The sequence below is a fragment of the Vicugna pacos genome, chromosome 1 (genome assembly GCF_048564905.1).
Source record: "Vicugna pacos chromosome 1, VicPac4, whole genome shotgun sequence".
NCBI lineage: Eukaryota > Metazoa > Chordata > Mammalia > Artiodactyla > Camelidae > Vicugna > Vicugna pacos.
The window spans coordinates 123,153,149-123,170,560 of NC_132987.1; the positions used below are offsets into that span (position 1 = coordinate 123,153,149).

At 54.5% G+C, this 17,412-nt stretch overlaps 2 protein-coding genes and 1 pseudogene across 3 annotated transcripts in view; 1 reads left to right on the top strand and 2 right to left on the bottom strand.

The window, feature by feature from the left end:
- TSPEAR (thrombospondin type laminin G domain and EAR repeats) overlaps positions 1–17,412 on the bottom strand; it is a 124,242-nt gene that overhangs the window by 79,984 nt on the left and 26,846 nt on the right. The gene's annotated exons all lie outside the window — the stretch shown is intronic.
- LOC116278387 (uncharacterized) lies at positions 12,826–13,852 on the top strand. Its single transcript, XM_031673400.2, has one exon. The coding sequence runs from the start codon at positions 12,908–12,910 to the stop codon at positions 13,556–13,558; it is 651 nt and encodes a 216-aa protein (XP_031529260.2). The 5' UTR covers positions 12,826–12,907; the 3' UTR covers positions 13,559–13,852.
- Positions 14,551–17,182, bottom strand: LOC116283958 (uncharacterized; annotated as a pseudogene).

The window sequence follows — 17,412 nt, forward strand, 5'->3', positions numbered from 1 at the left end:
AGAGCTAGCCAGGGTGGGTGGGCCGGAGGGTCCCAGCCAGGGTCACAGGACGGAGAGGACAGGCAGCGCTCTAGGAGAGTTCTAGACAAGGGGAGCCCTGCATCCTGCGGACAAGCTCCCCTCACTCCTCAGGCCCCGGCCGTCAGCTCCCCACGCAGGAGGGAGTGTTTGCCTGTGCAGCGGACCAGGCATCAGCGAGCACTGAACAGCCCAGACCCTCGCTTACAAATAGGAATAATAAGAGTCCCCAGACACTTAGGGAAATCAACACGAAAGGGAAGTAAAACTCTGAACGAACGATAAAGCAAGGAAATGGAGGGCCCACCACTTCCTACAATAAGAACAAGATGCGGGTTTAAAACAACAAAAAAGGAAGGAAGAAAAGAAGGAAAGAGGCAGAGGGGAGGGAGGGAAACACTCAGAGTTCCTGGAAACTAAAAGCATGACTCTCCGAACAAACAGGAAACCAACAGACAGTCTGCGCATGGACTGCACGTGGTAAGAGGTGACCGGGAAGATCAGGCAAGGATTTTCCCAGAATGCAACGCGGGACAAAGAGACGAGGATGGGAAGAGGCTAACCACAAGGCGGGTACGTCCAGGGGACCCAGTATCTGTGATCCTAACCTGCGCTGCCGCAGGAGGCACAGCCTCCGGGACGGGAGGAGGTAATCCTGCAACAGAGCAAATGTGCCTTGCGCTCAAAGACGGTGTGAACGAGGTCGAAACAAGCCAGCAAAGGCCTGCAACAACGTCCGGAGCGCGGGGCGTCTGGGGACATTGAAGAGCGACACGACGGACACAGCTCCACAAGGTTCCAGGAGAAGTGGCCACCGAAAGAACCAGTCGTACCAACAGGAGACCCACCAGCGGGGCCACCTCTCCCCGACGCGGAGGGCGACCCACCCTGCCCCAGGCTCAGCCTCGCACCCTTCAAACACCAGGAACCCGGGACGTTTACTACCCAGGAGGCTTCCGAAACTGCCACTCGGAAGAGTACTCGTTTCTCCTACAAAACGAACAGTGGCGCTGCCTTCCCAACCGTCCACAGCGCGCTCACAGGTGCCCGGCACGGCGCCTCAAGCCCAGAGAGCAGGGCCCGCAGAGGTGTCCTCCGGTGACAGCACGGCCGTCGGTCCCGCTTCCTAAGTACATGCTCACCCACTGGGAAACTTTAAAATCCTTTTCTACGTGACTTCTGATCGATGGTGCAACTAAGATGGACATGACAGACCATCGAGAAGCTAATGCCCCTGAAAACAGCGGGCGCCAGAAGCGAGAGGAAACGGCGAAGCGGCGCGAACAGACATCTACTCTCTCCACTGTACGGGCTGGAAAGCAAAATGTAAGCATTCAACTTAGTCAGCCAGGGAAGACGCCTCAAAAAATGTTTAAAGAGTAGGAGAAAGGAGCTCTAAAAGATTTAAAGTAAAAACTAATGAAATAAAAAACAAAGACTGTCACTTTAAAAATACCGATAAAATGTTAAAAACTCTGGCAAGTCTAATAAAAAATACGTTAAAAATGGGAGAAAAGAATATGCTCGCAGATTCAGATTATTTTTGTTTTTAAGTATAAGAAGGTAGCATGAGTATATTTATCCTAAAATTTGAAAATACGAATGAAATATACCATGTTCAAAAAACATGTAAACTACCTACATTGGCTGACAAAATGAAAGAAAAAATTTTAGTCCAATAGGATTATTACCTTTATTTGGCAAATATACTGAAGATCTGTTCTGTTTCACATATGGAAATAGATTTTTTTTCCTAGTCAAACAAATTTTATTGAAAAAAATTTTAATACAACACAATCCAAAGAAAAGTTGAAAAGATGTTGAAAGATCTGATTCTCCAAAAGGCACAGACTCAGTTCTCAAGGTGTAGGGAACCCATCAGCCTTCAGCACGGAGGCCTTTCCTGTAATACTGCAAACATCCAGAGCTCAGAAAGAAACAGAAGTTTTCTGGGCTTATCTCATAAGGCTGGCAAAACCCCGATGCCAAAACCAGCCAGGAGAGAGAGAAACTGACTAGTGACCTATGTCATGTAAGAGATTGTAAATAATGTTTTAGCAAATTTAATATGGAGATACATTAAAAGAACAATATGCCCGGGGGGGGGAGGGTATAGCTCAGCGGTTAGAGTGCATGCTTAGCACACATGAGGTCCTGGGTTCAATCCCCAGAACCTCCATTAAAAATACATAAATAAACCTAATTACCTCCCCCTAAAAACTAATAAAAATAAATCTATAACAAAAAGCAAAAACAAAGTGGAGGACAAAATTTAAAGTCTATTAATATCTTACAGATCAGAAAAAAAGAATATGCCATTATCAAGCAGAGTAGTTCTCAGAAATGATATAATTAACAATGCTAGTAGGTGGAAACAGAAAAGTCATTGAGAGTTAGAACTCTCAACACACACACACGTACACACATACATGCACACAATATACACATGCATGCACACATGTATACACATGCACACATATACACATACACATGTACACTTGTACAGACACATGTACACACGCATATACACATATCCACCTACACACAGATATACACATATACATATACACACATACATGTACACACATGGACACGCATACACACATACACACGTGCATGTGTACACACAGAAACACATACAGGCATATACACTCATGCACATATACACACACGTACATATATACACACGTACACATATATGCACATACATATGTACACGTGTACACACATACACAGATACGCACAGGCATATACACACATGCGCGTGCACACATACACGCACACACATACGTATATGCATGTAGACACATACACATACACATGTATACACACGTACACATATATGTACATACACCTGGATACACGTGTACACGCATACACAGATACATTCACATACAGGCATATATGCATATACATACCCATACACACATGTACACACATGCATGCACACATATATACATACACACATACACATGTACACACACGTACATACACACAGACACGCATGAGCTGCCAAAGGCACCGCCATCACCTTCAGGACCCGGACGACGGGGCCTGTCCCACCGGTCCCGGCCGGGGCTCTACTGCGTCCCCGTCGTGGCGTGGCTGGGAAGCAGAAGGACAGCACAGCCGGGGGGCCGGGGGCAGCGCGCTGTCGGCCACACTGTCTGCTGGGCCCTCATTCCCTCCCAGCACCTCTTCCATCTGCCTGGCCGGCACCAGAGGACACTGCCCTTCTGCTCACACTCAGATGCCCAGAGATTCCTTTTTTGGCATGTTTTTAAAAGTCATTTGGTCATTTGACCTTCCACCGACCCGCCAGCCCCGACCACAGGCTCCCAGCCCAGCCCAGGGCGAGGGCAGGGCAGCTGGGCTCCTGGAAGAGCTGAGGTGAGAGCAGTGACTCTTGAGAGACACTCTGAGCTGGGATGCAGACAGCTCACAGGCCAAGGAGGAGGACGCTGCCGAACAAGGTGTGGGCCGTGAGGGAGGAAGAGCCCTGATACCTGCTAGATCAGGCTGGACCCAACACAGCTCTGGGAAGAGCGCAGAACGTCTTTACATCTGCCGTGGCTTGTCCCAGACCCAGTGCCACCCCCATCCTTCCCACTCACAAAACCCAAGGCTTCCCGGGACCAGGCCTGGGGGAGGTTGGGAAGGGGTGGGGGGGTGCCACGAGCAGAGCCTTTCGCAGCCAGGCGCTCAGGCTCCCCCACCACCACCGTCCCTTTCATAGCTTGCTGCCCTCCGAACCCGATTTTTGCATCTGTACAAGGGGGTCCCAAAGGGGCGCCTCGCATGGGGGATGACCTCAGGAAGCACTCAGGTGTGACTGTGCATGTCGGAAAGGTCAAGTGCCATGCCTCCTGCGGACCAGAGACGTTCTTAGTGTCCCGATCATTCCCCTGAAGCAACGCTGACTTCCTCAGCTCTGGGACGTGGATGAAGCACACAGTTCTCTCACCACCACTAGAAGAGCCACCGAGAGGACGTGTAAAAGTTATAGGAAAAACTAAACAAAGTAGTATGTAAACAAGAAGGAGGCCCAGTAGGACCCTGCATGTATTCATCAAAAAGAGAAACAGGTAATGTGTGTAAACTGGAACAAGATCTCCAATGCACAAGAATAAAAAAGCTTAGTCTAAAACCAGACAGGCGACATCAAGGAGCTGGCCTTATCTGGTGTCCAAGCAAGAGACTGCTGGAGGAGCGGTGCAAAGCCTGTGAAAACGCACACTGATGGCCCCAGCGGTGCCAGGGGACGAATCCCATTCACATCACAAGACGAAGTCAAGCTGCTGTGAGAAAGAATTAATCAATGTTTGAAAATTTTAAATTTGGAAATAAGTTGATAAAGGCCAAAAAAGAGCCTGGAAATAAATGGCGAAAGACTGAAATGTGGTCTGAAAGATAAAAATCAAGAAAATGTCCTAGAGCAAAGGATAAACATTTGGAAAGTGAGAGAAGAATTAAGAGATGGGAAGGCTAGTTCCAGAAGATCTGACATCTAACGGGAGCCACAAAAGGAGAGGCCAGGAGAGACTAAGTAATTTTCTAAATAGCACAAAACGTTTCCCGAGATGAGCTTTCATGTCAAAAGTCTTGGTGCATCCCAACCACAGAAAGGAAAGTGACACACAAGCCCAGAAACAAAAAACACGGCATTTGAGAAAAAGGATGGAAAGAAAACCCAGACGCTCCTGGAGAGTCAACAAAGACACACGACACATCTGGCTGCGAATGACAGATGACAGCTTCAGGCTCTCCTAGACACACGACACATCTGGCTGCGAATGACAGATGACAGCTTCAGGCTCTCCTAGACACACGACACATCTGGTTGCGAATGACAGATGACAGCTTCAGGCTCTCCTAGACACACGACACATCTGGCTGCGAATGACAGATGACAGCTTCAGGCTCTCCTAGACACACGACACATCTGGCTGCGAATGACAGATGACAGCTTCAGGCTCTCCTAGACACACGACACATCTGGCTGCGAATGACAGATGACAGCTTCAGGCTCTCCTCAGGAAATCTGGACATCACAAGACAATGGAAATATGTCCCACCGCTTTGGGGAAACAGTTATTTAAAACCAGAATTCTGTGCCCAACCAAACCATCATAAAGTGGAAAGGTAAAGTGGCTGTGTTCTCAGTCACATGCGAGATCTTAAAACGTAAAACCACCAACATATATGAAAAAGTCTGATACCTCACCACAGCAAGATGAAAACAGAAAAAACGCCGAGTATAGCTTGATAGGGGACAAAGGAAGGCACCTGTGTGTGTCACAGAAGAGGAGGGAGCTCACAGACCCGGTCGTGGGTCCTGAAACTCCCAACATCTGCTCAGGGAGACACAGGTGCCTGGAAGGCAGGGGGCCCTCGGTGTTCTGTGAACCGGTCCTCTGTACCACTCATATTTCGTAAAATGTGCAAGTTTCACTTTATAGTTACGTTTTTAAAGGCTTACATGTAATTTAGAAAATACTTAAAGCGTCCCATACACCCACCAGAATGGTCATCATCCAAAAGTCCACAAATGATAAGTGCTGGAGAGGCTGTGGAGAACAGGGGACCCTCCTCCCCTGCGGCTGGGAATGTAGTCTGGTGCAGTCATTTTGGAGGACAGTATGGAGATTCTTCAAAACACTAAAAACAGACTTACCCTATGAACCAGCAATCCCACTCCTGGGCATATTATCTGGAGGAAACTCGAATTTGAAAAGACACCTGCACCCCAATGTTCATAGCAGCACTATTTACAATAGTCAAGACATGGAAACAACCTAAATGTCCACCCACAGATGACTGGATAAAGAAGTTGTGATATATGTATACAGTGGAATACTACTTAGCCATAAAAAAGAATAAAATAATTCACTTGCAGCAACCTGGATGGACCTGGAGATCATCACTGTAAGTGAAGTCAGCCAGAAAGAGAAAGAAAAATACCATATGATATCACTCATATGTGGAATCTAAAAAACGAAAAGGGGGACACATATGAACTCATCTACAAAACAGAAACAGACTCACAGACATAGTAAATAATCCTATGGTTACTGGCGGGGAAAGAGGTGGGAAAGGATAAATTTGGTAGTTTGAGATTTGCAAATATTAACCACTATATATAAAAACAGATTAAAAATGAGTTTCTTCTCTATAGCACAGGAAACTATATTTGGTACCTTGTAATAACCTTTAATGAAAAAGAATATGAAAATGAATCTATGTATGTATACGTATGACTGAAACAGATGCTGTACACCAGAAATTGATGCACTGTAACTGACTATATTTCAATTTTTAAAAAATTAAAATGAAGCACCCCACACACAGGAGAGATGGAACCACAATTCATCACTTCGGAGAAGTGTTCACCTCTAGGCCTCAGCTCAGCATAACCTTGCCTCAAATGTTTTCCATAACTTTTTTTGAGCCAAACACAGGAGAGACGGGAAACATCCTGCAACTCAGGACATTCATACTCACAAGTTTAGTGAGTAAAACTATTGAAAATACGCCAGCACTAATGAGGGCTCCCGCAACCAGCTGTCAACACCAACGAGGAAGTGCGGGCGTGGAGCCTCCTGCTGGGACGACACAGGCCAGGGAGGGGTATAAAAGCCCGGCACCCCTAGGCACCTCACACTCCCTCGCACTCACACTCAGGCTCACACACTCACCCTCCTCCAGCCCCACCGCCCCCGCCATGGCCGCGCCCGCCCTGTCCACCTGCTCCGGCGACCTGAGCTACGGCAGCCGGGTCTGCCTGGCCGGTCCCTGTGACTCCTGCACCGGCTCCTCCTGGCAGGTGGACAACTGCCCAGAGAGCTGCTGCGAGCCCCCCTGCTGCGCCCCGGCCCCCTGCCTGAGCCTCCTCTGCGCCCCAGCGAGCTGTGAGCCCTGCCCCTGCCCATCTGCCTGCACCAGCTCCTGCACGGCCTTGTGCTGCCCGCAGTCTAGCTGCCAGCCCTCCTGCTGCACCTCCTCCCCCTGCCAGCAGGACTGCTGTGAGCCCGTGTGCTGCAGGCCTGTCTGCTGCAGGCCCGTGTGCTGCAGGTCCGTGTGCTGCACGCCTGTCTGCTGCAGGCCCGTGTGCTGCAGGTCCGTGTGCTGCACGCCTGTCTGCTGCAGGCCCGTGTGCTGCAGGTCCGTGTGCTGCACGCCTGTCTGCTGCAGGCCCGTGTGCTGTGAGCCCACCCCCTGCCCCTCGTCCAGCTGCAGACCCTCCTCTTCCGTGTCCCTGCTCTGCCGCCCCAGGTGCTCCCGCTCGGCCTGCTGTGTCCCCGACTCGGCCTAGAAGTCCGGCTGCTGACCGGGCCCGTCCCCCCCAGGGCTAGCCGGGCTCTAGGGTGCCTCAGCTGAGGGGCTGAGCTCAGCGATACTAGCATTTGGCGTCCTCCAGGAGTTTAACCCCCAGAAAAGACCTGGAGACCATCTCCTCTGTGTCACCAAGAACAGGGACTCCACGTCCTCTGGGGTCTCTCAGGAGTTGCTGCCACGGTCATCCCAGAACCTACGCGCAGGCCTGAGTCGTGGAAGCGGGTCCTGTCTCTCCTAGCCCAGCAGCTTCTCCCATTCCCGCCCCTCCTCCACTCCACCCCTCCTCCACCCCGCCCCTTCTCCAAGCCGAGCCTTTCCTGCAGCCCCGCCCCGCGACACCCCGCCCTTTCTCTCAGCCCCGCCCCTCCACCCCGCCCCTCGACACCCCGCCCTTTCGCTCAGCCCCGCCCCTCCACCCCGCCCCGCGACACCCCGCCCTTTCTCTCAGCCCCGCCCCTCCTCCAGCCCCGCCCCTCGATACCCCGCCCTTTCACTCAGCCCCGCCCCTCCTCCACCCCACCCCTCCTCCACCCCGCCCCTTCTCCAAGCCGAGCCTTTCCTGCAGCCCCGCCCCGCGACACCCCGCCCTTTCTCTCAGCCCCGCCCCTCCACCCCGCCCCGCGACACCCCGCCCTTTCCCTCAGCCCCGCCCCTCCGCCCCGCCCCTCGACACCCCGCCCTTTCTCTCAGCCCCGCCCCTCGATACCCCGCCCTTTCCCTCAGCCCCGCCCCTCCTCCACCCCACTCCTCCTCCACCCCGCCCCTTCTCCAAGCCGAGCCTTTCCTGCAGCCCCGCCCCGCGACACCCCGCCCTTTCTCTCGGCCCCGCCCCCTCCACCCCGCCCCTCGACACCCCGCCCTTTCTCTCAGCCCCGCCCCCCTCCACCCCGCCCCTCGACACCCCGCCCTTTCTCTCAGCCCCGCCCCTCCTCCACCCCGCCCCGCGACACCCCGCCCTTTCTCTCAGCCCCGCCCCTCGATACCCCGCCCTTTCACTCAGCCCCGCCCCTCCTCCACCCCACCCCTCCTCCACCCCGCCCCTTCTCCAAGCGGAGCCTTTCCTGCAGCCCCGCCCCGCGACACCCCGCCCCCCCTCCACCCCGCCCCTTTCTCCCTGCCCAGTCCCCACTGCGGCCCCACCGCTTCTCTGCTCCCGGGGAAGGACCTGCCTACCTGGCCTGATGACCTTACTTCTCGACTTCATAAGCTTCTTCATCTGTCATCCCTACTGCTCTGAGTACGGTGGCGGCAGGGGCTGGGGGGAGGGTGCATACAACCCCAGGACTCCCAGCGGAACCTCCCGTGACCTTTCATGGTAAGAGAACCAGAAGACCTCGGAGTCGGGGCCTGGCAAGACCCGGAGCAGCCACCCTGAGTTCCCGCCGAGATCTGCGCCGCCCAGCCCTCCCGCCGCTCCCCGTGGCTGAGGCGGCCCGGCACCCCACCGTCAACCATAAGGCCCCAGGAGGCCTGCGCTCTGCAGCCCAGCCACATCCCGCCCTCTCCTCCGCGGCCATGGCCCTCCCTCCAGGGTGGGATCCTGGGGGCAGTGAACAGTGTTTCCTTTGCTCCTCCATGCTGGGGCCATCCTGGCCAGGCAGGCCACCCCCATGAGAACCCGCAATGGGTTCCTGCTGCCACTCTTGGATGGAGACCGCGGCATCCACGCCAGGCCACCCCCAGCAGTTGAACAAGCACAGCAGGGGTGCGAGGGCAGGGCCATTCCTGACAGACACCCGCCATTTGCTCAGGGCACCCCATCCATCTGCCCCAGGCCTTCTCAGAGCTGTGCCAGGGGCGGAGCCACTGCTCATCTGGCCCTCCCTCCTTACAGCTAACTCACATGAGTATGGTCAGCCTGGCCACGTTAAGGCTCTTCCCCACTCCCACTCCCCCATTACTCTTTCATGGGCATCCCCACAATAAACTGCTAAAAAACTTATCCCACTTGGCATCAGCTTCTTGGAGAATACAAACTAACTCACGCACCCACATTTTAGAGCAGAAAGAAGGAGGGAGGAAGAGAGAAAAGGAAAGGAGGAAAGGAAAGAGAGAGAGAGAAAGAAAGAGAAAAAGGGAGAAAGAGAGAGAAAGAGAGGAAGAGAGGAAGAAAGGAAGAAAGAAAGAGGAAAGAAAAAAAGAGAAAAGAAAGAGGAGATGGGGGAGGGAGGGAGGAAGGAAGGGAGGGAGGAAGGAAGGAAGGAAGAAAGTGCCCATACTAGAGCAACATGCTTACATGGAAAATTCACACCAGCCTCTGGTTGCCTTTAAATTCTGAGGAATTTGGGCACAATTTTCACCTTGATTTCATGTATCTCAATTTAAAAACATAATGGCTTCATCTACTTGTTATTCATGGGTATCACCTTTTTTTGGATCCTGGAAAGATCTTAGTTGTTTATACACAATTACAATAACTCCTCCAGAGTGAGTATGTGCCCCATCCAGGGAGAAATGGCAACGTCTATCTGAGGTGCTTGCAGGACAAAGTAGCCACTGTTGTTTCAAGACAGACCGTGATAAGTTAAAGATGGTAGACTATAAGCCCTAAGATGCAAAACAAGGAGCTGCGCTAATGAGGCAACAAAGGGAAAAATGGAATCATACATAAAAGCAACAAATCCAAAAGAAGGCGGAAAACGGGGAAAGGGGAAGAAGGACGTGCGACAAGCTGGCAGCAACAGCAAGAGGACAGGTGAAACCCACTGCATCAGTAGTCACACTAAACCCAAGTTGTCTGCACACTCCAGTCAAAAGTCAGAGACTAGTGGACCGAGTTTAAAAAAAAAAAAATAGACCCAACGTTATGCTGCCTATGAGAAATGCAGTTTAAACATAAGAAGAAAACAGGTTAAAAGTAAAAAGAGGGGAAAAGCTATATTAAGCTAACGTTAATCAAAAGAAAGCTGCAGCAGTTGTGTTAATTCCATAAAATAGATTCAGGATCAAAGCATACGGCCAGGGATTGTTAATGAGGATCATGTCATAAAGATCAAAGAGTCAAATGATCCTAAATGTGTATGCACCTGATAGTAGACCTTTAAAATGTATGAAGCAAAGAGTGACTGACCTGCAGAAACAGACAAATCTTAATGGAATCCTACAGCCTGAGATTTGAATAGCCCTTCTCAGTAACCTACAGCACAGGCAGACGGAAAATCAGAGAAGATGTGGAGTATTCGAACAGCATCATTAACCAATTTGAGCTATTTGACATTGAAAGAACACTCCACTCTCAAACAAAACAAACCTTCTTTTTAAGTGAATGCAAAACATGTACCAAGATAAATCACATTTGCTAAGATAGACCTATAAAGGCTACAAAGCAAATTTCTACGGCTTTGAAAAAATTCAAATAACAAATTGGGTATTTTCTGACCACGGTGGAATTAAACGAAAAATGCAGTAACAGAAAGTCCTTGTAAAATCCCCAACTATTTAGAGAAGAAATAGACTTCTAAATAACCCGTAAGTCAAAAAATAATGAAGAAAGGAGGAAATCAGAAAATATTTTGACTCATATGAAAGTGAAAATACAACAAATCAAAACGTGGGGGACGCTGCTGAATCAATTCCGAGGGAGAAGTTTGTGGCACTGCGTGTGCTTGTTAGAGAAGAAGAGAGTTCTCAACTAAGTGGCCTCAGCTTCCAGCTGAAGAAACTAGGAAGCACATTAAACTGAAAGAAGAAAGACAGTAGCAAAGACCAAAGTGGAAAGTCAGTGAAACGGGTAACAGAAAGGAAGATAAAAATCAAATAAGCCAGGGCTCTTTCCTTGAGAAGGCTGATAAAGCTGGTACACCATCAGCCGCACTGCACAGCAAGTCAGGCAGAGACGGTGCCGCTCACCACACCGGGGGTGGGAGCCGTGGCACCGCGAGAGAGCCTGCAGGTGGTGGGAGGATAACCAGGGAACATCCGGACCCGCTTTAAGCCCAGGAATCTGACAGCCTAAGCAAAACGGCCAAATTCCTTGGAAGACACAAACTACCAAAGCTCGCCTGAGAGAAGCATGCGCACGGAAGAACACATCCACAAAGAAACGGAATCGCAGTTAGAACCCTCCCACAGCCCACCTGTCCTTCGACAGGTAAACGGTGAGCACACAAAAACACCCGCGCCTCGGAGTCGTCCTCTTCCGACAGAAAGGAGCAAATTATTGACACACACCGCAGCCGAGTGGATCTCAGGGGAACTGTGCAGGTGGAAAGTCAGTCTCAAAGGTACGACGCTGTTCACGGAACATTCTCAATTTGACAAGAGGATAGAGACGGAAGAGAGCTCGTGGTCCTCAGGGGTCAGGGATGAGAGTGTGGTGGGTGTGGTTCTAACCAGGCAGCTGAGGGAGCTTTGTGGCAGGATGGCTGGTGCCATCCTGTGTCTGACTGTGGTGGTGCCGACGTGACCCACGAACGTGAACACGCCGCATAGAACCACACAGAACACAAGTGCCTGTAAAACTGATGAAATGGGAGTCAGGTCTGTGGGCTGTCAATCTGGTGACTTGCCCTCATTACGCAAAGTGCGATCATTGAGGGAAACTGGGCAAAGGGTGGTCAGGAATTCCCTCCACTTTCTTTTGACAACTTCTTAGAAATCTATAATTATTTCAAAATTTAAAAAAAGCAACTTTTCACCAAGAAAACTCCAGGCAACTTGACTTGTGAATTCTATCACATGTGACATGAAACACCAGAGCATCGAACAAGCCCCCTGTCCACCTGCCACTGGGCCCTGGGAGGAGGCCATAGGAGACGCTGCGTCACCAGCATCTTCTCGAGCTTAAGCCGGGGAGCTGCCCTAGACCCCTCACTGTCACACAACCTCTGAGATCTCCAGGAATCTGCCTTCTACTCTCAACATTGTTTCCCGTCACCCGGAGCCCAGGGCCCCTCCCCAACACGGTGTGCCAGCAGGCATGAGGAACACTGCCCTGGCTGCCTCCCCCACTCCCCAGATGGTCCATCTGCCCCCTGAGACTGCTCCAGTCCGCCTCCCACCACCCATGCCCCCCCAGGTGAAGGCGTAAGGACGGATGAATCAGGCAGCATCTGGCTGAGCCTCACAGCGCCGCCCTCTGCTCCTGCCCGTTCCTGGCCTCTCCCCTTGGGGACCAGCTGTCCTCCGTGCCCCAACCCAGGAGCACCAGGATCAGACCAACAATAAACCCTCACAGCCACAGCAACCCCACCAGGAGCCACCACGGCACTCCCCCCCGAAGGAGTCATGGCCACAAGTGTCCCCTGACCCACCATCAGGGAACCTGCAGGAGGAACAGCTTGACCACAGCTCGGCCCCAACACCAGCTTCCCTAAGGGCCATACCCTGGTCAGGTGGTCATCGAGGTATCCAGCCAGCAACTGACTCATCTTATGAGGCTTCCGGGCCCCCCAGACACTAACAAGGAAGGGCAGGCGTGGGAGCCTCGTGCAGGGACAACACACCTACCCAGTAGGGGTATAAAACTGACAGCTTGAGCACATCACACACACACACACTCACACACACACTCACACACTCACACTCACCCTCCTCCAGCCCCACCACCCCCACTATGGCTGCGTCCACCCTGTCCACCTGCTCCGGCGACCTGAGCTACGGCAGCCGGGTCTGCCTGGCCGGTCCCTGTGACTCCTGCACCGGCTCCTCCTGGCAGGTGGACGACTGCCCAGAGAGCTGCTGTGAGCCCCCGTGCTGTGAGCCCCGCTGCTGTGAGCCCCGCTGCTGTGCCCCGGCCCCCTGCCTGAGCCTCCTCTGCGCCCCAGTGAGCTGTGAGCCCTGCCCCTGCCCATCTGCCTGCACCAGCTCCTGCACGGCCTTGTGCTGCCTGCAGTCTAGCTGCCAGCCCTCCTGCTGCACCTCCTCCCCCTGCCAGCAGGACTGCTGTGAGCCTGTGTGCTGCAGGCCTGTGTGCTGCAGGCCCGTGTGTTGCAGGCCTGTGTGCTGCAGGCCCGTGTGCTGCACGCCTGTCTGCTGCAGGCCCGTGTGCTGCAGGCCCGTGTGCTGTGAGCCCACCCCCTGCCCCTCGTCCTGCTGCAGACCCTCCTCCTCTGTGTCCCTGCTCTGCCGCCCCGTGTGCAGACCCGCCTGCTGTGCCCCCGCCCCCTCCTGCCAGCCCAGCTGCTGCCGCCTGGCCTCCTGCGTGTCCCTGCTCTGCCGCCCCAGGTGCTCCCGCTCGGCCTGCTGTGTCCCCAACTCGGCCTAGAAGTCCGGCTGCTGACCGGCTGGTCTGCCGGCCTCTCTCCAGCTGCTGTCTTTGACCCTGAGCCCAGCTGTCCTCTCTCAGGAGCCCCGGAGCCTCTCTGCTGGCGCCAGGACCTCCCCTCTCTCGTGGGTGGACACACAGCTGATGCCTAGAGGGGACTTGAACATGCCGCCCACAAACCCCTCAGCTGGGGGGACTGCTGGCCCTGGGAGCCCTCCTCTGCAGGGTTAGGTGCTTGTATTTCATGTGTCAAAGGTCAACTGCCATCATCAATAAAATGTTTGTGTGGGGAAATACGGACCCATGTCTACTTTGTCCTCCTCCCTGAGCCACTTTGACCACTCCAAGTCTGGGCAGTCGGGCTCTGTCTGGTAAAAACCAGGTAATGAGGACATAGTCTCGAATCTGAGCGCAAAGCAGCTGAGAAACAATAGGGTCTCAAAGAGGACGCCAAGTGCAGGCTCCACGTCCCCTCCTCCCCCAGGGCCCCCTCCCCATGGCAGACAGCCTGCCAAGGCCAGCACAGGGCTCGAGCCGGGTGCAGAAGGCTTAGACCCCAAGTGCACCTTGGGCCTCTGCTCACGCCCACCCCCTGCCCGTCCAGGTGAGAGGTGACTTGGGGAGCAGCTGAAACCCTGTTTGGTCGGGATCTGAGAGTCCAAGACTAGCCCTGTGCTGACTTCTGTTGGAGAGAGGCGCCCGCATGGAGGCTCGCCTGTGTGCCGGGCTGCGTATGAGTCCCTGTGGGCCTCAAGGGGGTCCAGGGGTTGGTTCAGACATCACTTGTTCTGCTCAGGGTTTCAAGGTCTGATTGGGAAGGCACAGAGAAGAAAGACAGCTTGGGAACAAACCCTCAGGACAGCGGGCAAGGGTGAGCCGGCCGTCTCAGTGGAGCTGGCGTCACGTGGGCTGCTCTTGTTTGAGAGTGGAGTGCTCTTTCCCACCCATGGGGAGGGGGAGGAGCCCTGCGTATCCGCAGAGCATCCGGGTTTAATTTAGTGATGTGAGCGCCACCTATCAATGCTGCGCAGAAGGACATTTTACACAAAAGGGGTGAGTTCAGGACCTTAATGCCCTCGGTCCACCCAGAGCAGGGTGAGGACTGGCCTCGTAAGGTCAGGGGACAGAGCTGGGTCCCTCACCTGAGCGCTGGGAGTTCACCTTTGGCACGAGCTTGGTCACCCACATGGTCATCTGGTGACCTGACCTGCTCTGTAAAAGGAATTTTCTAGAATCGGGGGGAACCACCCCCGGAGGAAGCAGTTTAGGGAATGGCAGGAGGGGAGAGACACTGATCCGCAAGCATCGCGCTCTGATGTGTACTAGAACTTCAGTGCGGGAGGCTGCCGAGCCTGGATGCCGCCCCAGCCGGCGTGGGCGCCGGGCAGGTGACCCCGCCGGGGATGAGGCCCTCGGCCTGGCCGGCTGGGATCTAGCAGCCTTGCTGCGACGCAGTCGCATTGGGCGCGGAAGGTGTGGAGAGGACGATGTCTGGGCCGCCCCCTGGGAGTTCAGAGTTGGCTGCTTCTGACCCACACACGGGCAGGGGTCCCGGCAGGGCCTGGGCTCAGCAGCAGGAAGGGACACCACAGGGGATGGGTCTGCAGACCAGGGCGGGGCAGGAGGGCTGGCAGCACCCGGAGGACTGGCGGGAGGGGGCCACACACACAGGGGCTTGCAGCTCACGGGCAGGCGCGTGGTCAGCTTGCAGCTCACAGGCACGCACACGACAGGCCTGCGGCTCAGTGACACATAGCAAGTCTGCCGGCAGGGGCCGGGCTCACGGCAGGCCGGCCGGCAGCCCGCAGAGCAGCTAGTGTGGCACCTGGAGGTGAGGCACTGAGGTGGGGTCAGGACTGAGTACAGGGCTGGTCTGGAGGCTCCTCCCCTGGGTGACCTTTATGCCCAGGCCATGGCATCCTGGCCACAAGGCACGCGAGTGCCCTCCTCCCGGCCGCCTGCTGTTTTTCCTCCTCGTCCCTCCCCACAGTCTCTTCCTGGAGTTCCCGGCGGAAGTGACCCAGTTCAGGAAGCTCCTTCTCAGCGGGAGGCACCCAGTGACACAGTGGTCCTGCGACTTCTGTGATTGGAGCCTGGGCTGGATAGGGAAGGGCCACCATGTGGGGACGGAAGTCTCACATCGTATTTTCAGGGTCCGCCCCAGTTGTAAGGACCCTGTGTCCGTCCGCACAAGCACAGCGTCCCCAACTTTGATGCGGAAACTCAGTGATCCAGGAGGTTCTTCCGCAGGGTTGGGCTCCTCACTGGGAGCCGCAGCCACATTACTGCCACGATCACAGCGACGGGGTTCCAGCTTCGTGCCGGGGCTGAGCTAAGCGTTTCACGTGGACCCCCTTGTAACCGATTAATGACCAGTCCTGCCACCGCCCGGGGGCGGCTGGAGCCCCGTGTGCACAGGCGGTCCCTCAGGGCGATTCAGAAGGAGCCCATGATGGGCGCACAGTCTCAGCGCTGAGACGGAGAAGCAGGTACTTGGAGGTGTCAGCCCCCTGGGTCCCGGGTCCTCACATTGTGCCGCATGCGCTGGGGCCCTGGGCGTGTGCTCTGAGATTCCTGCATCTGTCAATTGGAATTTTTTTTTAAAAAGTCAAATTTGGGAATTTTATCTGTTATTTCTTCCCAGTTTTCTTATATATCAGTGTCATTCTCCTCTCCTCCCCGGGCAGAAATCACTTGCACGTTAGCCTCTCTGATGTTGTCTCACAGGCCTCCTCGTCTTTCTTAGCTCCTTGTCCCCCTTCTTCAGGTTGGATGATTTCCACTGACGTGTCCTCAGGTCCACCGAGCCTTTCCTCTATCAGCCCAGGGTGGTGACGCCTGCTCCTCGGTTCCCACGGTCGGAATCCTCCACCGGCCCCCGCACCCTGTCGGCCCGAGCTGTGGGATTCCCCGCTGCCCCTGGAACTGCCCGTTTCTGCAGCCGTGTCCTCACAGCCCCCTGGCTGCCTCTGCCTGGAGCGCCGCCCCGACCCCCTCTCTGGACGCAGAGCCAGCTCAGCGTCGCCTCCCCTCCCGGGGCCCCCAGACCACCCACCAGCTCCCCACTTCTCTCCACCTGCTGAGCCTGCTCTCCTTTCCGGGACTCAGCCCCTCTGGAATCATCTCATGCACGAATGTTTCATGCACTCATTTGCTCACTGCCCTGGAAGGCTCAGGCGGCGGGGGCATCTCTCTCGCCAGCACGCAGTGTAATTTGTTGCATGAACGAACCAGCTCTTGTACTGATTACTGTGAAGCAGGAGCCGGCGAACTTTCTGTAAAGGGCAGAGAGCGAGACTCTCAGGCTCCGCGGTCACGCGGCCTCCCTCAGCACAGCTCAGCGTGGCCGGGCGAGCGGCCCCGGACGCTAAGCACGCAGGCGGGCGGTGCCCACAGAGCTCCGCTGCCACACAGGCAGCAGGCCAGCGCTGTCCCACAGGCTCCCGCTTCGGCGTTTTCCTCTGCAAAAAACCCTCCAAGTACAGTATTGCCTCAAAGTCTTCGTTGACGTCATGAGACCTAAAGGAGTAAGAGGTTACAGCACCGAGTCCATGCAAGGGTGCGCTGGGCACAGTGATGGCCGGAGGAACAACACACACCCCACGTAAAGTCAGACCAGAACATCCTGCTTACGGGCGGAGGAATTGGCCTCAAAGCCAAACTAATTTGTGGTGAAGAACAATACAGGAAAGTGCGTCCCATGATAATAAGGCGTTGGCAACAACCTCGAGGAAGTCAGCAGGTGAGCTTCTGTGCTGCTGGGACGCCCATGGCCTGGGTATAAAGGCCGCCCGGGCAGGAAGGCTGCAGACATCACCGCCCTCCTCCCGACGCCAGCCCAGCCCTAAGCCACC